Source organism: Microcaecilia unicolor, chromosome 2 (genome assembly GCF_901765095.1).
Source record: "Microcaecilia unicolor chromosome 2, aMicUni1.1, whole genome shotgun sequence".
Taxonomy (NCBI): domain Eukaryota; kingdom Metazoa; phylum Chordata; class Amphibia; order Gymnophiona; family Siphonopidae; genus Microcaecilia; species Microcaecilia unicolor.
The window spans coordinates 401,624,426-401,646,509 of record NC_044032.1 but is presented as its reverse complement, the minus strand read 5'-3'; the positions used below and the strand labels follow the sequence as shown (position 1 = coordinate 401,646,509).

General features: G+C 42.4%; 1 protein-coding gene across 2 annotated transcripts in view; it reads left to right on the top strand.

The window, feature by feature from the left end:
- The window catches only part of SLC4A4 (solute carrier family 4 member 4), a 490,468-nt gene that overhangs the window by 77,874 nt on the left and 390,510 nt on the right, over positions 1-22,084 (top strand). For both annotated transcript variants that reach the window (XM_030190631.1, XM_030190632.1), the window contains exon 2: positions 11,852-11,925. In XM_030190631.1, the coding sequence (XP_030046491.1) occupies positions 11,853-11,925 (73 nt within the window). In that variant the 5' untranslated portion in view covers position 11,852. The remainder of the gene's footprint in view (positions 1-11,851; positions 11,926-22,084) is intronic.

The following is a 22,084-nucleotide window of genomic DNA, read 5'->3' as shown; positions in this document are numbered from 1 at the left end:
TATAAAATCTAACTTGTTAAAGGTAGGCGCTCCTTTTTGTGCATCACACGGAATGCTCATTATAATACTAATGAGCTTATATATTTGCATAGGATTCTCCGTAGCTGATATGGCATACGGTTAAAGCCATGCAAAACTCCTTTGTGCATTAGATGCTACATAACGTTTTCTTTAGACCGGCTACAACCAGTCTAAAGCAAATGTTCCAACCACGGTAAGACTTGTGCCTCGGCCCCTTAGTAGTTCTTGTGGGCATGTGCCAGGAACATTTCTTCCCCTTTGACATGTAATGCTCAACATTAACAGCGTGCATATAATTTGCATGCTGTTAGTGTTGAGCATCGGTCGGTAATTTAGATTTGCTGTTCCAGCTGGTGCTGTTCCCCTATGGTGCCAGAGTTCTGTGAATCTCCCCCTCAGTGTGCTGGAAACCCTTTACATGCACCCTTTTGTGCTACTGTATTTATGTAACAGTCTAGAACTACAAAAAAGAATATTGTTTAAAGAGTAATCCTTTTCTTCTGTTTATTCAACTGTCCTAAATTACCTTTAAAGTGGTCCATTAACTAATTACAAGAAGATTATTTATTTATTTATTTGTTACATTTGTATCCCACATTTTCCCACCTATTTGCAGGCTCAATGTGGTGGCTAACATAGTACCGGAGAGGCGTTTGCAGACTCCGGTGTAAACAAATACAGATTGATGTATTTTGCAGCTACTAGGCAATAATTGCCAAATATAGGGGCCCTTTTACAGAATGTCGGTAAGGCCAACGCAGGCTTACCGCTTGCTATTCTGGGACTACCACCGGCCCAACGCGGCCACCAGCGGTAGTTTCGGGTTGAGGGCGTGCCATTTCTGGGGGGGAGGAGACCCCTGGAAATGGTTAGCACTGCGGTAACCTGGCATCGCCGCATGCTGCCCAGTTACTGCCGGAGCCCTTACCGCCACCTCAGTGGTGGTGGTAAGGGCTCCCCGCCACATGGTAAGAATTTTCTTATTGCATGGCCATTTTATTTTTGGGGCTTTTTACCCGCTGTGGTAAAAAGGGCCCTGGCGCGTGGGAATAACGGCCCTTGCTGCTACCGCAGGGCCCTTTCCCCCCACCGTTTGGTAAAAGGACCCCTCAATGCATGGTAGTCGAGAAATCTCTGTATTAACTGCTACAGGGCATTCCAAGCATCTTCCTGTGCAGTTACCATAGAAAAACGTTATTTGCTACATGTTAACTGCATTACATAGAAAAATGTAGTAGATAAAGACCATATGGTCTATCCAGTCTGCCCATACATTCCATCTACTCTCCCTATCACTCCCTTAGAGATGTTATGTACTCATCCCAAGCTTTCTTAAATTCAGATATAGTTTTCATCTCCACCACCTCCACTGGAATGTCGTTCCACAAATTCACCACTGTTTCTGTAAAGAAGTATTCCCTCGGGTTACTTCTGAGTCTACCCCCTCGTTCCAGAGCTTCCTTTCATTTGAAAGAGACTCACCTTCCTGTACATTTATGCTGCATAAGTATTTAATGTCTCTTTCATATCTCCCTTCTGCCTTTCTTTCAAAATATAGATATTGAAATCTTTAAGCCTGTCCCCATAACACTTTATGACAAAGACCACTGACTGTTACAGATTACAGGATGCAGTCAGCTACACCTGCTGAGATGGCATTAGCAATTAATGTGCAGTAACTACATCCATGTTGGCTGCAAGGTACAGTCTCCAAACATTCTCTGCCCTGTTCTCCATTAGCTGTAAATTTGGAAAAGAAAATAAGATGATACCTTTTTTATTGGACATAACTTAATACATTTCTTTATTTAGCTCTCGAAGGTTGCCCTTCTTCGTCAGATCCGAAACAAGCAAATGTATACTGTCTGCTACCACATTTGCTTGTTTCGGATCTGACGAAGAAGGGCAACCTTCGAGAGCTAAATCAAGAAATGTATTAAGTTATGTCCAATAAAAAAGGTATCATCTTATTTTCTTTTCCATGTTTTATTTTGTTTGATTTCTATTGATAACCTTTAAGAGTGGACTAACACGGCTACCACACCTCTCTGCTGTAAACTCGGAAATTACCACGTTAACTGTTATTGTGGAAATTAAGGAAGAAAAAAGTAGAGGCTGACCAAAGACGATTCACCACTGGAGACTTGAATCCAACAGTCTTTATTGATATAAGTAAAAGAAGGACCCGACACGGGCCGTGTTTCGGCTCTTACAAGCGCCTACATCAGGCGTCAAATGATATACTCCAGATGAAAGCATGGAGCTACTGCAAGTTCTGTTCCCGCAGACTTTGCAAGTGTTGTTACATTTGAGCTTTTAGTGTTAATACGTTTCGAAAGGTGACAGCTTCGCATTCCTACTTTTTTCTTCTGTGATTCGTCATCATAGAGGATTCCCCTGTTTTGTACTTTGGATTGTGGAAATTAACACATGTTTATAGCTATCACAGTTTAGTAAATAGTTCCCCAAGTGAGATCACAGCACATTATTGGGGTCCTTCTAGTAAGCTGCGGTAAAAGGGGACCTGCACTAGCGTCAGCGTGCGTTTCTGAAGTGTTCTGAGGCCCCCTTTTACCACAGCGGGTAAAAGGCTGGCTTTTGTTTTCTCAAAAAGAAATGGCTTGCCGCATGGCCATTTCAGGGGGGAGCACTTAACCACCACCTGTTGATGTGGCGGTAAGGGCTCTCGCGCTAACCTGTCAGTAACCAGGCAGCGTGCGGTGCTGCCCGATTACCGCCGGGTAAGCACTGGCACTACAAAAATAGAAAATATTTTTCTAGTGCCGGAAATGGCGTGCATCTGGGGGGTGGGAACTACTGCCGGGCTCCTGCTGTAACCTAGCAGTAGTTCCGGATTGGCGTGCGGCACCCTTTAGTAGAAGGGCCCCATTATGAGGTGATTAGACACTGTTAGTCTGCCATCCCACTGGTTAGCGCCTTATTATGCTACACTGATTGTGCATCACGCTGTTGAAAAAGAAAATAAAGCTGTTCTTTCTCATTTTAACAAATAAGCTTTGTAACCAACTTTAACCCCACTGTCAGCTCTTATTACAATTAAGAGGAGGGAAAAAAAAAACCTAGCGGCTTAACGTGTGGCTTGTCTTTCAACTAGGTTTACCTTGCTGCAAAAAGATTTCCAGACAGTAGAATTACAACTGTGATCTTGTTTCTGAAGAAGCCTTTGTTATAATTGCCAAAATGAGCTGAAAGCTTTGCTTATATGAAATAGGAGAGTTTTAGTATATCATGTGACAGTTTCCAGTTTTGGGGAGTGTACTTTACAATAGTCTTCAAGCCCTTGTATATTTTTCATATTTTGCTATGTTAAATATGAAGTCCGAAATGCATTAAAAGCAGGAGCTTGTTTCACTGATCTACTCAACATACTATAATCTAGAAACCAAAAACTCTTGACAGCAGAAGTCTTCACACCACTTGACTCCAAGTTGTTGAGAGACCTATTTGCAGCAACAAAAGCAAAGAGACTTCAGGATAAGCGTCTACCAACTCTTCACAGTGGGATGGTGCAGTTTTGCCCATTCTTTTCAGAACACTGAAGCTCTTTCAGATGGGCTGGAGATTGCCTGCAGTCTTCAAGTCTTGCCACAGATTTCTTATTGAATTTGGGTCTGGGCTTTGACTGAGACATTTAAAAATGTCCTCCTTGCTGAGCCATTCCACTGTTGCTTTTGTTTTCATCGTTTTGTGCTTTGGATCATTTTCCTTTTTAAAAGTGAATCTGAGGAAAGTGAGAAGGTGGTGGGGTACAGAAATTATTGTGCAGTGACCTTGCCATGAGGGGACAAGTTCACAGACTAAAAAAAATGACCTATTCCCCCTCCCCCCCCACTTTGCACCACAGGTTTGGTCCTTCTTACCTCAGCACAAGGATGAGTGAGCGAGGAATCAGAGGGGGTATGGAATTGAGAATGAAGGAGAGAGGTGTGTGCTGTTTGTGGACTAGCGAATGAGGAAATCAACAGGGGTGTAGGGTATATGAGTAAGCACAGGGATCAGTGGGGGTATAGGTTATGTATGTGCGACTGAGAAGAGAGGTGAACAGTGGTGTGCTTAGGGATCTGTACTGGGACTGGGGACTTAATATTCACATAAATGATCTGGAAAAATAAGTCAGCAAAAGATACAAAAGCAGTCAAAATGCAGAAGGGCATGGAAGACAGTAGAACACCAGAAGACCCAATGCAGCCACATTTCGATGATTGCCTGCAGCAGGAGTATAGAAAACACTTGCTTGGCCATCGCTCTGCTTTGTTACCAGCTTTTTAGTCTCTGCTTGTTTCATAAGTATGAGCTGAATAAAATCCTCCGCTTCAGCGAAGTGTTTTCTATACCCTTGATGCAGGCAAATGACTGAAACATGGCCATGTCAGGTCTTCTGTTGTTCAATAAACACCTTTGTGCCATACTGGTGTTCCATAGCCCAAGTGATTATGCTCCAGCATTTCATACAAATCACAGTTGTGGAGTAATCTTGAAACTAAGCAGTCAGCCTTTTCTCCTGTCTCAGCCAGAGATTTCTGTAATTCTTTTAAAGAAATTACAGGCCTCATAATGACTTTCTTTAGTAATTTCCTTATCCCACATCTACTTTTGGAGGGGTAGCCTGATCAAACCAGTGTCTTGGTGGTGCCATACGCTTTCCAGTTTACAGTGGAGAACTTCACAGCGCCCCAAGACATATTTATACATACTGAAATTTTCCTTAAGCTTTCCCCAAGCTATATTTTTGAATTCATTTATCCCAGAGTTCTTTTGACAGCTCCATGTTCTGCATGTTTAGACCTTTGCTTCAAATTCACTTTAAAGAACAGGAACAGAGTATTCAAATTAATTCATCTACTAGGATTAGACAGAGGTAGGCTCTATTTAACTTATTAGACTACATCCAATATAGTTTGATCAACAATCTTCTTTTTTATGTGTATATTTAAATGTGAGAAGAGGTAAAGCACTTAACTTCATATAGATGATCCAGGAACCCTCTTTCCGCATTTAAATATATACATCTGCTTTGACATAATTTGAGGAATCTTCATAATTATTGAAAAATATATATATAAAAAAGAAGATTGTTGATCAAAGTATATTGGATATAGTCTGGAGGACTTTTTAAGTCAATGATAGAAAAGCACTGGCAGTATGGTCATTGAATTAACTCCTTGATTTACTAAGAAGTACATCCAGTTGGGACTGAGGCTTTTTTCCTCCAAAAGAATGTGAAATGTAGATATATGCAAAGTACATTGATTCCTCATATAGAAGTCAGTTATTCCACTAGTGTACTGGTTGGGTATAACAAATCCTATATAATAAAACTCACCCTCAACGTTCTGAGGACACGGACGTCAGTGTCACTTCTTTCGGGTTCGAAGGGTTCGTGGTGGTGAAGCCACCGAAATCACTGTCACTGGGCCCCGCCCTCGCGTTAAAGGTGATGACTTCAAGGGCGGAGCAATGGCGTCACAGAGCGAGGGCGGAGCAATGGCGTCAGTGGCTTCACAACGCTGAAGGGGTGGGTAGGGAGGGGGGGTTCGGGAGGAAAACCTTGCTAGCGCCAGTTTCATTTGCTCCAGAAATGGGCATGTTTTACTAGTGTTCAAATAAATAATATTCTTTGCTGATCATTTCATATAGCAATTTGTGCTGCATTGTTGCTCTGTCTTTCATGCCTTGATATAGATATTCCTGTTTTAAGTTGGGCTTTTTAAAATTTTTTATAGTATATTCTCCAGTTTTACTTAGCTGACCTATAAGGAAGGTTGGTTCTTTCAAGGTAACGTCTCCAAATGAGTTAGTTTTACAAATAAAGAAAACCACAGAAGCACCAAGAGCCTTAGGAAAATGGGACACATGTCCCATTTTCCTAAGGCTCTTGGTGCTTCTGTGGTTTTCTGTACTTGTTTGTACTTTGGACCCTCTCTGTACTGTTTTCTTAGTTTTACACATACCATGATTGTAATGAAACTCAGTCCTAACCCCCCCTATTTACTAAGCCACGCTAGTGCCGACACAGCCCATTCACTTTGAATGGGATGTGTCAACATTGCTTAGTAAACAGAAGGTTAAGTTAGGTACGTGGAATATGTTAAAATTTTATATACAGCTTAACTTCTATAGAACAAAGCGGTTTACAATGAATACGAATACAATAAAAACATAAAGAACTCCATTAACATGAGAGAGAAGCCTAAAACACTCAACCCAAGAATCGGTCACACCAATATAAACACATCATCTTCCATTAAAATTGTATTAATACTGAACAGCAAACGTACTTACTATCACCTTCCAAATTAACATCAAAAGCCTGTTTAAAAAAATAGTCTTCAATAAAATATTAAACTTAGTAAAATTTGCTTCTGCATGAATATAATGAGGGAGATTATTCCACAAAAAAGGCGCCAAATTAAAAAAAAAAAGGCTTTAAATAGTGTTGAAGCACTTTTAGGTATTTTAAAATGTGGTACAGTCATCCTATGATCCTGCAAGGATCTCAGGATTCTAGCCAGAGTATATGGAATGGTCATTGAATCTCTCAGATTTACTGCTAATGTTTGCCACAATACTTGTATTGTGCCAAGGAGTGCTTCCTTCTGGAGTTTGGTGCAATATGTATAGATAATCTATCAACGTGTGCTTGTAAATTGCTTTTAATCAACCCTTTGGTACTCAATAGAATGGGGAATATTTCTATATTTTTGTGCCACATTTTCTTGATCTTGGATTGCAGACCATACATTTCATAGAATAATCATCTTTTCACTGATACTTCTATTATCAATGCCATTCTCATGTTTTTCTCCTTTACCACTATGTCCAGTTTCCCTGCATCAAGCTTCTTATTGCTTAGAATGGAAATGTCCCAGGTGATTTACAAGCTCTTAATTCTTCATAATTTTCATAGGATCATGCTTCCAGTGCTTCTCCAGTGTAGCAGTTCTGTAATGTTTACAATTTTCTATAGATGACACACCACCCTACTGTACTTTCCATATACACACCTTCTCTTATCAGAACTTTGTAACCAACTGTGAGATGCGTACCTGTTTCCAGCTTTTCCATACAGAACGTACATGTCAGTTTTCTTGTTTTTCCTTGCTTGCTGTAAACCATCTTATCTGTAATCCACTGTCTTGGGCTGCAACTATAAATCTCTCATCTTTTGGTTTCCATTCATCTCTCCATAACCATTTATGTGTCTGGTTTTGATTGACATATAGTTCCTGGAGTAACATTTATTATGTACCACGCATAGGCATAGTTTGACTGTTTCATTTGGGGGGGCAAAGAATGGGCGGAGCATATTAGCATATCATTTGCATATATACATATGCAAATGAATATGCTAATATGGAGGAAGGAAATGAAATTTACAGGCAAAATATCACAGATGCACATTTCAATTAATAAATTATGAATAAAATAAACGTTTATTTACCTTTGTTGTCTGATCATTTAGTTTTTCTATTCGCTTTGATCCCAGTGTCTTCTGTTTTATGCAGTGTCTTCTTTCCAGTAGGCTTCCCTCTGCTCCCCACCCTCCCAGTCCCATCCATCTCTTGCTCCTTCCCTCTGCTCCCCACCCCTCCAAGTCCCAACCATCTCTTGCTCCTTCCCGCTGCTCCCCACCGCTCCCAGTCCCATCCATCTTCTGTTCCTTCCCTCTGCTCACCATCCCTCCGTCCCATCCATCTCTTGCTCCTTCCCTCTGCTGTGCCTGACCTCTCCAAATCCCATCCATCTCCTGGTCCATCCCTCTGCTCCCCAGCCCCTCGCAGTCCCATCCATCTTCTGTTCCTTCCCTCTGCTCACCATCCCTCCGTCCCATCCATCTCTTGCTCCTTCCCTCTGCTGTGCCTGACCTCTCCAAATCCCATCCATCTCCTGGTCCATCCCTCTGCTCCCCACCCCTCGCAGTCCCATCCATCTCTTGCTCCTTCCCTCTGCTCACCTCCTTTCCCAGTCCAATCCAATTCCTGGTCCTTCCCTCTGCTCCCCACCCACCCCTCCCAGTCCCATCCATCTCTTACTCCTTCCCTCTGCTCCCCACCCACCCCTCCCAGTCCCATCCATATCTTGCTCCTTCCCTCTGCTTCCCACCCCTCCCAGTCCCATCCATCTCCTGCTCCTTCCCTCTGACCTCCTTTCCCAGTCCAGTCCAATCCAATTCCTGGTCCTTCCCTCTGCTCCCCACCCACCCCTCCCAGTCCCATCCATCTCTTGCTCCTTCCCTCTGCTTCCCACCCCTCCCAGTCCCATCCATCTCCTGCTCCTTCCCACTGCTTCCCACCCTCCCAGTCCCATCCATCTCTTACTCCTTCCCTCTGCTCCCCACCCACCCACCCACCCCTCCCAGTCCCATCCATCTCTTGCTCCTTCCCTCTGCTTCCCACCCCTCCCAGTCCCATCCATTTCCTGCTCCTTCCCACCCTCCCAGTCCAGTCCAATCCAATTCCTGGTCCTTCCCTCTGCTCCCCACCCACCCCTCCCAGTCCCATCCATCTCTTGCTCCTTCCCTCTGCTTCCCACCCCTCCCAGTCCCATCCATCTCCTGCTCCTTCCCACTGCTTCCCACCCTCCCAGTCCCATCCATCTCCTGCTCCTTCCCACTGCTTCCCACCCTCCCAGTCCCATCCATCTCTTGCTCCTTCCCTCTGCTTCCCACCCTCCCAGTCCCATCCATCTCCTGCTCCTTCCCTCTGCTTCCCACCCTCCCAGTCCCATCCATCTCTTGCTCCTTCCCTCTGCTTCCCACCCCTCCCAGTCCCATCCATCTCCTGCTCCTTCCCTCTGACCTCCTTTCCCAGTCCAGTCCAACCCTTCTGTTGTGTGAAAGTATGTACTGAAGGTTCTTTGATTTTTCTGGCTATAGGGATCTATTGTTTTGCTTTAATTGCAACTAGATAGGTTTTTTTGTTTTCATGCAGTGGATAATTAAGCTGTGGAGTCAGTTGCCAGAGGATATGGACAAGGTAATCAACATAGTGGGATTCAAAAGAGGATTAGACAAATTCTTTGGAGGAAAAGTCCATTAAAATGATTAGTCAGGTAGACTTGGAGAGTCATGGTTCATGCCTGAAAATTAAATATGGTAAACAGATGTACTTTTTGGAATCTACCTGGTACTTGCGACCTGGACTGGCAACTGTTACAGTCAAGATGCTGGGCTTGATGGACCTTTGGTCTCACTCAGCATGGCTTTTTAAAAAAAAATTTTGTAGTTGCTCTTTGCCCCCTTCTCCAGAAGCTATTGCTATAGCCAACTCTCTAGTTTGCTTGATAGTTAAGCTAGCCCTGATGAAATAGCTTTTGAAGCTGAAAAATGAACTGTTTTCAGAAATTCTAGAATATATTTAAAAACACTTTGAAACTGTTAGAACATTGCATTAATGGAGGAAGTCATATGGGAGCCGTGCTCTGTTTTCTGGAATTTATACACTTGACCAGGAGTTGTCAGAATCCTTGAAATTCTTGTTTCTCCGTAGAATTCTATAAAAATCAGAACTGGGAGGGGGAGGGTGGGTATCATATTAGTTCAGGGGTTCCCAAACCTGTCCTGTGGGACCCCAGCCAGTCAGGTTTTCAAGGTGTCCATAATGAATATGCATGAATAGATTTGCATGTCAAGGAGGCAATGTATGCATGAATATTCTTTTAGTGGGAAAGTGCGGGATACAAATGTAATCCTATATAATAATTCTCACCTCCAACGTTCTAATGTTACTGGGACTGTGGCTCCCTCAGAGGTGGTCTGCTAGGCAGTTTAGAACGTTCAGACGTGAGTGACGTCACTGACAGCTGATTCCAAGGCAAGGGGAGGAGTCCTCCCCCTGCCTGGGAAACAGCTGTCAATGCCCCTCCCTCGGCACAACACCCAAGCCCCTGCTCTGCAAAACCGCGAGCCAGGCAGGGGGAGGAGTAGGTTCCCTACTCCTCCCCCTGCCTACCAATCAGCTCTCAGTGCCACCCCCCCCCCCTTGGGCACATCAACCCCCTAGCCACCCGCAGCCGCCAATACAAACGCTGTCCGGCCACTGCTGCTTCTCCTGTGGAGCAGCAGCGGCCGGTACAAAAAGAAAAAAGCCCAAAAATTTTTTAACCTGAAACGCGGCTCCGTAGACAGCCATCTGGCATTGGCTATCGTCTCTGCAGCCGTTCCTCCTCTCCCCTCCACGTCACTGCCCCTGCAGGAAGACCCCGGAGGAGCGCAGCAATGTCAGAGGGGAGAGGAGGAGCGGCTGCAGAGATGACAGCCAATGCCAGATGGCTGTCTACGGAGCCGAGTTTCAGGTTACAAATCTTTTTTTGGCTTTTTTCTTTTGGTACCGGCCGCTGCTGTTCAACAGGAGACGCAGCAGCGACAGGACAGCGTTATTATTGGCGGCTGCGGGTGGCGAGGGGGTTGATGTGCCCGAGGGGAGGGGTAGGGGCTTGGGTGATGTGCCGAGGGGGGAGGGGAGAGTCGCTGGACATGGGTAGCTGGAGGGGGGCAGGGGGAAGGGAGGGTCGCTGGACATGGATGGCTGCGGGGGGGGGGGCAGGGAAGAGGGAGGTGGGGAGGGGGTCCTGAGACCAGATGGGTGGCTGCAGTGGAGACAGAAGGGACGCTGCAGGGGGGGCAGGGGGAGAGGAGGGTCACTGAACATGAGTGGCTGCAGGGGGGGCAGGGGAGAGAGGTGGGTCGCTGGACATGGGTGGCTACAGGGGGGCAAGGGGAAAGGAGAGGAGGGTCGTTGGACATGGGTGGCTTCAGGGGGAGAGGAGGGTTGCTGGACATGGGTGGCTGCAGGGGGGGCAGGGGAGAGAGGAGGGCCGCTGCACATGCGTGGCTGCAGGAGCAGAGGAGGGTTGGTGGGGAGGGGATCCTGAGACCAGATGGGTGGCTGCAGGGGGGCAGGGGAGACAGGAGGGACGCTGCGGGGGGGGGGGGGGGATTACCTTGCTAGCGCCTGTTTCATTGCCTACCGAAACGGGCTTTTTATACTAGTAAATAAATAAAATTATGCATAACCCTGAAGACCTGACTGGCTGGGGTTCCCGCACCACAGGTTTTGGAATCATTGCAGTAGTTTTTTTTATTTCCCAATTCTGGACTAAGTTATTTGCAAATTTTATATTTTTGATGGTAAAAGTGCTTTAAGAAATCAAATACCATGTGAGGATTATAGAATGTGCAGTGGTCATAAATAGCCTATGGCATTGTGAAAGCTTTCATGTGAAACTTAGATGACACAAACATATACATGAGTGAAGAACTAAAGTGTTATTAAATTGTCCTTTTGTAACCTGAGTAGTGGTGTAGCTTGAACTATGGATGATCCTCGGATGTCGGATTTCTCTTAGCCTAGCATGTGACACAAGGCTCGTCTCTCAACAGAGTTGTTTGAGAAAGCCGAAGTAAACCAGCATTGTTATTGTGGGTTTGAGAATGTGTGTGTATACATATATAATGTACATATGATTTTCCACAGGCTATTTATTATTATGCTACAATATATCAAAACTCATTTCCCTGTTAACCACAATCACAATAAAACACACATGGTCTGGGATTACCTTTCTGAGCATGTCGTCCGCACTAATAAGGTCAGGATTCCAGTGAAGGATGCAGGGCTAGCTTAATCTTCTGGTTGTTCCAGTGGAGTTGCCTGCAGGAAGGGCAGAGAGCCGGAGAAAAGAGGAGGAGGAGGAGGACGACGACTTTGGCAGTAGCATGCAGGCAAACTTGCCAAGGGGCGGGGTTATTTCCAGCAGCTCCCTCTGGGGAAAAGTCTGAACATTCTTTCTTTCTGTTTTACTACTACAGGATGGAGGATGAAGCGGTGCTGGACAGAGGGGCTTCCTTCATAAAGCACGTCTGTGATGAAGAAGAAGTTGAAGGTAAGGTTCGTGTATTGAAAAAAAAAAAATCAAAATAAAAGGCACATGCTCTCCTTCCCATTTCTTTTTCTCCTTCAGTTTTGTGTGCTATATTTCAGAGATTCAGTACTTGTCCAGAATTTGCAGGGAAAATTAAAAATGAGCTATTGAATGTTTTGCATTAAGATGCCTGCAACTACCTTATTTAAAAAAAGTTTTAAAAAATTGGTATTCTTGATGAGAATTAACCTAAAAAGAGCAAATTATTAGTGTTGTCATCTTAAGCGTCATGCAGATATGTTCAGATATAAGTAAACAGGTGAATGTAAAGTAGGCCACTGAAAATCTGAAGAGGCTAAGAATATCCTTTTATAGTAGGATAGCAGAGTTTTTGTTTTGCTGTTTTTCATTCAATGAAACTACTTTAAAGAATTTTGAATTGTATTTTTTAGAAACTAGAATGTGAAAAATCTACAAGGCTGTGAAAATTTATAGAAGGCACTGTATATAGTAAACATGCCATATGCATGCTTGCATATATTACATTTCTGTTGAGAAAGGCCTCGGTGGAGGTCAAGCCTGGGAGAGACGCAGCGTTCGCAGAAGACCAGAAAGAAGAAAACTGGGAAAAAAGTTTGAAAGAATATACTGGTGAGAAAGAGGAGGAAGATAGGTTAAATAGGAGGGATAGACCTTTAGGAAAAATGAAATGAAACAATAGCAAAAGGGAGATAATTGCACATTTCACATAACACCTTTTCATAAACCCAGTCCTCTCTGACAGTGGGGAAGACTCAGTAGTTCTCAGGGGAACAAAACTGATCCTGCATAGGTGATCTGCAGCTCGCTCTTATTTCCCCAATCATGGTAATCAAGATCATAGTAAATTAAATCCCCCTCAGTTCTAAGATAGGATTTCTTTATTGTTTCTATTAGACCAGTCTTGGGTTATGTCTGCCAACCAACAGATAGGAGACAGAGCCAATCAGATTTGAGCTAAGCCCTACCTAGGGCACTATAAAGGCTCTGTCCATCAGTATTGCTCTGTCTCCAGCAAATGGTTGATGGACATAACTGTGCAGGTCTTCTGCATTATTCTGTATTTTTTTGTACTTCTTTCCCAGTTGTAGAATTGGGTTGTCAGTTGAGTGCAAGGACTTGGGGAAGGATTTTAATTCTTTCCCTGATAGGCTTGATGGAAGGGACACCTGGAGGAGTCTGGTGTTTCTACCTAACCTTTTGAGTCTGTGGACAAGTGTGCGATCTGTGCAGGAACAGATCTGGCCGTGGATGTTTCTTGAGGTATAGAGTCAACTTCTGAGTGGGCATACAGGTGTTCTCACTGTGTAATCTGCTGCAGTATGTTGGGGCAGTGTGGCTGTTGCTGCATGGTATCAGTGACTTGGTCTGAGGGAGATGCTTCGTTGGTGAGGAGCCGCCTGCCCACTTCAGAGGCTTCATTTCTGGCAGCAGCAGCTACAGGCAACAGTACCGCTCACAGCCATGTTCCTAGGCTTGAAAAAATGGATGAGGCTATTTTGGATGAGGCTATTTCTTCTTTAAGAGATAATGCTGGAGAGGCTCTGTGGATCTGTATCCAATAATCGCCACAAGAAACAGATCCCAAATGAAAGTCTTTCATTTGGAATCTGTTTTTTTGATGATATTTCTTCTCTAAGCCAGACAAAGGCTCATACAGATTTGAGAAGAGAACCTTTGAAGGTGAATCCTTTTCCCCCTGAATTTGTTTTGTTGCTGCATAGGGCTTTCTTATTGAAGAAGTCTTGGAGAGACCATGTCCAACTGCAATTAACAGTAGGGGGGTAGGGATTTGGAGGCACCTAATTGCTTCAAAAGACTGTCACTGGAACCACTCGTCAGCTGGGATTCTTGTTTGCTTGTTTCGGATGGGTCCTTGGACCAGGGGTCTACCCCCAGTGTGTTATCTAGGGGTACTTTGGGCATCGATCCTCTGGAGGAGGGAGAGATCTCTGTGGGTGAAGGTGAAGATCCTTCAGAGGGACGAGCTTGCAAATATTATTCTATTCTATCCATGTTTTGTGTACCACGCACATTCCAAATAGAATTTGTAGTGGTTAACAGTCGAAAGAATACTACAACATCTGAAGGATGTATAATTAACAGAATCATGAATAATCATATGAGTTCATCAAAAACATTTTTTTCAAGGCCTTTCTAAAACATATATAAGATGGAATTAACACACAGGGTAAAGTGTTCCAAATTCTTGCACCTTGAAAGGAAATGAATGATAATAAAAAGACTTTAACTGGACATTTCTAAGTGAGGGGTATCCAATTCATAAAGTTTGCAAAAAAGAAGAATTGTGTCTATAAGGAGGGATAGCAAGTAATTCAGTAACTCCCTCAGAATTTTGACCATGAAGTGATTTGAAAACTAAGCATGCTAGTTTAAATCTAATGCGTTTATCAATAGGTAAACAATGTAGGTCTGTTAGGAGCGGAGCAGCGCTATCAAACTTGCACTTACTAAATATTAGTTTGGAAGCAGTATTTTGTAGTAACTGAACTTTTTCTGAAGTCTGGTTGGGATATTGCAATATAATGATTTGCAATAGTCTAGTTGCAGAAAAAGGATTGTTTTGTGTTATAGTTTTAAAGCTTTATGTAGTGAATGGCAATAGTCTAATTGCGGAAGAAGGATTGCTTGCATTATAATTTTAAAGCTTTGTGAATTTAGAGAAGATTGTATATATCTCAAAGTTGTGTTAACCTAAAGAAAAATTTTTTGGTTAGTGCATTAATTTGTGTCTCAAAGGATAGATGAGCATCTAAAATAATCACGAGAAGTTAAATAAACAAAGATGTTGTCCAATTATCTATAAATGAAATATGTTTTAAGAGGTTAGAATATCATCAAATTTTTGTAAAGCAAAACAAAAACACCTAACTCTGAAAATCATTCACCCAAAAAACTATGATAATGTTAAACTGGAGCGGTGAGCCCTATGGAACTTCACAACCTGGGTTCCATCTACATGACATCGAATTCTTCCCTGTCACACAGTAAATTCTTTTACTTAAAAATTGCTCAAACCAAGTCAATAGTGCACCTAATATTCCTAATTTGCAGAATCTTAAGCAACAGTAAGGAATGGTTAACTTCATCCAGTTCTGCAGAGGTATCAAATCGGAGCAAAACAACCTGTTCTCCTCTACTTAAGTCTTAATTTTTTAATTAAGAACCAGGAGCAATGGTTCAGTACTATGTCTGGTTCTAAAACCATGTTGTGTATAATATAAAACACGTTTGATTTAGTCTTACTGTACACCACCTTGAGTGAATTCCTTCAAAAAGGCAGCAAATAAATCCTAATAAATAAATAAAAAGATTGCAATTGTTCATTAGGCCATCGAAGGAATGTTGGCAACTGGCTGATGATTTTCAACAATTGTTAAAACAGCGCCTAAAGATTTTGTTAATGGGGTCAGTATTGTATCAGATTATCTGAATAATAACCATTTTGTAAGGAAAAATGTACAAACTCAGGGCCTTGTTTACTAAGCCACGCCATAAGCGCGCAAACTTTTTAGCGCTCACTATCGATAGAGCCATCCATAGGAATATAATGGATGTTTCTATTGTTAGCGCACGTTAATTTTTAGGTCACGCTAAAAAGTTTTATTGCCTACAACGCGGCTTAGTAAACAGGGCTCTCAGTGAGCCAACTTAAATTTCTAAAGTAGCTTTCGCCAGCAGATAAGACGGATATATATTTCCAACGAGCATGATTTAATAACAAATTTTTTGAAAGTCTTCCTGACTGATTCTATGGAGACTTTATCAAAGTTACACCATATCCTATTTTCAGGGATATTATCAGTTTGGTTATTCAAAGTATTCAATGAAAGATAATCCAATTCAACAGAAGAAAATGCCTAATTTTATTTACTGTAGATTGAAAAAACTGTGCAAGGTCTTCAGCGCTTGGTTGTCTTGACTTTAAGTATCTCAGACATCCCAGTTCTACAGACTGTGGGTCAACAGGAGACCCTATCCTTGAAGGTATTTGGAAGTCGTCTTTTCTGATTGATCAGGCAGTTCAAGCCATAATTTCTGCAGAGTGGGAGGCCTTGGAAGCTGGCTTTAGGGTGGGAAGAGCTATGGGTAAGATCAATCCCCTTGTTCCAGCCAAAAAGGAAAAGTTGAAGCAGCCCAAGGTGGATACCTTGGTGACACCTGTTATGAAGGACTCTACCATTACGGTCAAAAGGAGGTACCACTTTGAAAGATGTTAAGGATAGGAAGCTGGAATCTGTGCTGAAGCAGGCCTTAGCGGAGGCAGCAGCAGCAGAAAATTAGAACTACTGACATCAATGGGTCTACATAATGGGCAGAGGATAAATTAAAAAAAAAAATACACTGAAAAAAAAAGTCCTGCATGTAGATCAACTTTGAAAAATTAATGTTTAATTGTAAAGGGCTTGAGTTGCCCAAAATAAATTTAGAGGTCGATGTTCAGCTGGCAATTATTGTTTTGCTTACTACTGCTGGCATTATGCTCGGAAATTCAACGCCCAACTATGTCTGAGCTTTGGTATTGAATTTCTGGGCTTCCAGAGCTGGCTACACCATAGCCGGTTAAGTGTGATATTTAGCACTTAGCTGGCTATGGGGCACTGCATAAAGCTGGGACTGACTTTTATTTGGTCCTATTTATGTTGCAGTGGCATAGGAAGGGGGGGGGGGCGGTGGGGCGGTCCTCCCAGGGTGCACACCGCTTGGGGGGGTGTCGTCTCCGCTTGTTCACTGCTCTCTCTGCTCCGGAACAGGTTACTTCCTGTTTCGGGGCAGAGAGAGCAGGGGAACCAACGGAGCCGACGCAGCTCCCAGCGACTGCACTCGGGACGGAGCGGTCCGCCCGACCCCTTGGTAAGACTGCGCTCCGGGGGGGGGGGGTGCGTTCGCGCTCTGGGGGGCGCAGTGGCGAACCGCCCCGGGTGTCAGCTGCCCTCGCTACGCTTCTATTATGTTGTGACCTTGGCCAGTTAAGTGCTGAATATCGGCACTTAAGCAGCCAGGTGCTGACTCCACCCCCAGAATGCCACCAAAATAGCCGGCTTTGCTTTAAGCGCTGACAGGTCATTTTCAGCAGCACTAACCGATTAACTACCACTGAAAATGTCTGACTAGGAAATCACTTTGAATATCAACCCCTTAGCTTTTAACAAAAAAACATAACTTCAGCCATTCTGTGACAGAGCAAAGTTAATTGAGTGTAGATTCCTGGCTTCAACAATGGCCAGTCTTGGTCACAAGTACCGGACAGATCCCAAAAAGCCATAGTGAAGAGACTAAATGAATGCTTTTCTTCAGTTCTCACTGAGAAAAAATGTATATGAGGCGCTCATGCCATAATTGATATTTAATAGTGATGATTCAGTGGAACTATAACAAATCTCTGCAAACCTGTAAGATATAATAGGCCAAACCAACAAACTAATGAGTAGCAAATAACCTGGATTTGGTGGTATATACCCCAGTATATTGAAAGAACTCAAAAATGAAATTGCTGATCTACTATTAGTAATCTGTAACCTATCACTAAAACTGTCAATGACACCTGAAGATTGAAGGGTGACCAGCATAATACCAATTAAAAAAAAAAAAGGTTTTCAGAGTGATTTGGGAAACTACAGACCAGTAAGCCTGATGTCGGTGCTGAGCAAAATGGTAGGAACTATTGTAAAAAAACAAAATTATTGAACACATAGATAAAACATAGTTTAATGGGACAGAGTCAACGTGGATTTAGCCAAAGGAAGTCTTGACTCATCACTATGCTACATTTTTTGAACACATGAATAAATGTGGATAAAGAGGAGCCAGTTAATGTAGTGTATCTGGATTTTCAGAAAGCAGTTGACAAAGTCTGTCATGAGAGCCTCCTGAGAAAATTAAAAAGCCATGGGATAGGAGACAATTTCCTGTTGTGGATTGGGAACCAGTGAAAAGATGGAAAACAGAAAGTAGAGTAAAATAAAAAACTTAGAGGAGCAGCTGTAAAGGTCAAAACTTTACCAGGTATGGATGCTGTTCAAAAATACCATCCTGAAAGTCCAGACCAGATATATTCTATGTATTCAAAAAGGAGGAAGGAAACTCAAACAACAGCCTTCATGGTTAAAAAGTGAGGTGAAGGAAGCTATTAGAGCTAAAAGAAAATCCTTCAGAAAATGGAAGAAGGAACCGACTAAAAATAAAAGGAAACAGCATAAGGAATGGCAAGTCAAATGCAAAGCGCTGATAACGAAGGCAAAGAGAGACTTTGAAAAGAAGATTCTGTTAGAGGCAAAAACACATAGTAAAAACCTTTTAGGTATAATTAAAGGCAAAAAGCCAGCAAAAGAATCAGTGTAACCTCTAGATGACAGAGGAGTAAAAGGAGCACTCAGGGGAAGATAAGCCAATAGCAGAGAGATTAAACAAATCCTTTGCTTCTGTCTTCACTAAGGAAGACGTGGGAGAGATACCAGTGCCAGAAGTGGTATTCAGTGCTGACGAGTCCGAGAAACTGAATCAAATCTCTGTAAACCTGGAAGATGTAATAAGGCAATTTGACGAGAAAAAATATCCGCCAGAAGGCGGAGAACTCTAGACGCCCCACGGACAACAACAAAAAATAAAAGTGGGAGGACGACCAAGGATTCCAAAGACTGAAAGGATATATAATAATAAAGATGTTTATTGAGGTATAAAGACTCGACACAACGTCGTGTTTCGGCCGTTAGGCCTGCATCAGGAGTCTTAATGCCGAACACTATTGGCTTATTGCAGCATTCTATACAAGCGTTGTGTCAGAGGAGACAACGAAGCACGCTCACCTTCTCAACGGTCTTTCTAAAGACCTCCCTTTGTTGAGGATTTGCCTTCATCAAATAGTTCTCAAAAGCATTCGGCATTAAGACTCCTGATGCAGGCCTAACGGCCGAAACACGACGTTGTGTCGAGTCTTTATACCTCAATAAACATCTTTATTATTATATATCCTTTCAGTCTTTGGAATCCTTGGTCGTCCTCCCACTTTTATTTTATTTCATAAGGCAATTTGACAAATTGAAGAGTGTCAAATCGCCTAGACAGGATGGTAGCAGTAAGGTCTCACGAGTTAACCATACAGCACGTGCCAACATGGGCATGCTGACGGTTACCACCAGGAGTGCCCCCACAGTAGAAAATAGAAAATTATTTTCTACCATGGGATTCGGCACGTGCCAAAATCAGAATTACCGCCGGGTGCACAAGCTACCCGTGCCTTTGTAAAAGGGCTCCATAATTTATTAACATGCAATTGTATGCTGTCTTAAGAGCATCTGCTGCCCAGAATAAGATACAGTACTTTGTCAGGGCTGGCTCAACCACTAGGTAGTTGTCTAGCATGGCATCTTCTAGGGGGTTGCAAAGAGCAGCTTCAATCGAAGCAAAACAATAGATCCTGATGCCACCTCAATTCAAAGAAGCATCGGTGCATACTTTTACCTGCAGGAAATGTGGGCAGTTTTCAAGTAGCCCATTTATCTAAGTAAATGGCTTCTGAAAAATTGCCCTCATTATGTACATACAATATTAACATAGTTTGTTTATGATTTAAAAGTTGATGTCTATTTAGGGGCATAGCAATCAACATGAGCTACTGTTAATACTTGTTATTTTTACCAATAATTCAAGCTATTTTAGCATTTTATGCAGTGAGACTTAAGGGGCCTTTTACTAAGCAGTGCTAAAAAGTGGTCTGTGCTATTTTTAGCGCATGGGTTTTTCACGCAATGAGGCAACTTTTAGCGTGGAAGTAAAATGGCTGCAATTTCTATTTTCCCTTTAATGGCTTGCGCTAATTTCCCAATTAGCATGTGGCCATTAGCACATGAGCCCTTACTGCCATCTATTTACTAGGCAGTAAGGGCTCCCGTGCTGATCGGGTAGCATGCAGTGATTTACCCACGCTGCCCGATTTAGTGCAGGACACTCCTACTCTCCGCCTCTAAACATGCCCCCTGTGTGCTGATAAATATTTTATATTTTTCAGCACAGGATTGGCTTACTTTGATCCCAGGACTATTATGGCACATGCTCAGGCATCTCGTGGTAGTGTCTTTTTAGCATGCAGTAAGCATGCATTAGTGCTTACTGCTGCTTTGTAAAAGGGCCACTTAGTTACAGGAGAACAGTGTAGGTACAGTAGGAGACTTTATTCTATAAAGGACTCAACATGGCACCATGTTTTGGCCAAGGAGTCTGCCTCAACAATAAGCAAAACATTTTAAAAAATAACATATATAAAACAAACAATAAACAGTAATAAATCATATTATTAATATTAGTAATAAAATCATAAGTAAAAATTCATAAATATCATATAAATACATAAATATGGATAAGATACTAGAATAATATAAATAAAATGAAAAAATTATTATATATACAATCGGTTAAGAAAAACTAAAAATGCAGGACCTCACAGAGAGACTTATAAACATAGTTTAAAGGAAAAAGCACCATGAATAAATTTAACATAAATGTACAATAATATGTACTTAAACCGATATAATCACAATTTGTGAACAAAGAAGCTAAACGTTAATTAAAGGTGCTGCATATTTATATATGAAACATGAATAGTAAATATGAACCCAATCATAATAAGGTTGCTAGAAAGCAATATGTGAATGTAGCCAATAAAAGCACAAAGACAGTACTAAAAGATAAACCATATGGATTACAACTCAGAAAAAATTCTGTATATGTGTGTACACATACAAGGGTGCAAGGAAACTTGTTCCAAGTGAGAAGAGTATATATTAAAAACGTAGCCCTTTCAACTGTTGTAATGGTCTTCAAAATGCATCAGTCCAAACGAAATGTTAGAAAGAGAGAGAAAAAAACCCCATCACAAGCAGTAATATAAGCTATAAAGAACAGTGCGTACAGCGCCTAATGTTATAAAAAGTGAAGTATGTAAACAAACATGCTACAAAATATGGGATCTACAACTACTATATAAATGATAAATGTGGAAAACAAAACAAAAAAAGACCCATTTCCACCAATCCACAAGTAGCTTTTTGGGATTTAATGTGGGAGAGGTAGACCAGAGCGCTACCTTGGAGCCAGACATCCAATTTTGGGTGGACCTGGGCCCAAGATGGGTGGGCAGAACTCCACCCTGTCCCACAAGTGATTTAGTTTCTCCCTCTCTCGCCTGCATGCCATTTGGTCTCTCAAACATCCCCCCATCCCTGCATAGCTTTTAAATAGCAGATTTTCACTGACAGCGAACAGCAACTAATACACACTGCTCATGTTGGCCCCACAGCCTTCCCTCTGATGCAACTGTTTCCACATAGATGGGAATACATCCGAGGGAAGGCTGTGGGGCCGGCGTGAGCAGTATGTATCAGTCGCTTCAGGCAAAGATCTATTTACAAGGTGTGCAGGAGTTTTCAGCTGGTGTGGCTTGGGGATCCCTGCCAGCCACATTATAGGTGTGCTGCTACTGGGTGGGCTTGTACTCAAAGTGGGTGGGCCACTGCCTTGAACCCATATTATCATCAATAACATTGCCCAATGCAGGACAGATATCCATTCAGGGGGAGAGGGAGAACTTCATACAAACCTTACCTACGCACCCACCCACAGGGAACATCGTCTAGAGAGTTGGAGATAGACGTTCCCATCTTTAAGCTTTTTAGCCACACTTTCTCAGAGGCAGAAACCAATGTGTTACAAAACAGTCTCTCTTTTGTCCCTACTGCTGGGTATAATCCATTCCAAACCTGTATTGATTTATTTAAGTTTACCAGGAAGCTTCAAATTATTCAATATTTTTCTAAGAATACACCTCCAATTGACACCTCTATTGTGAAGAATCCTTCCTCTTGGATACCTCCTGTATCTCTGGATCCTTTGATTCATGCATTTAACACTTGCATACTTAAAGATTTAGAATCTGTTGAGTGTAAAAAAAAACCTTGCTTTTATAGTTTAATTATGAAGCCAGTTGAATCACTGGCCCACAATTTGGACATCGTGATTAAACTGGCTGACAAAGATGGGGGAATTGTTGTACTGGATAGAAGTGATTATGTTAAAGAAACCAAGTCATAAATTACTGATCGACATTATTATACCCCTTTGTCAT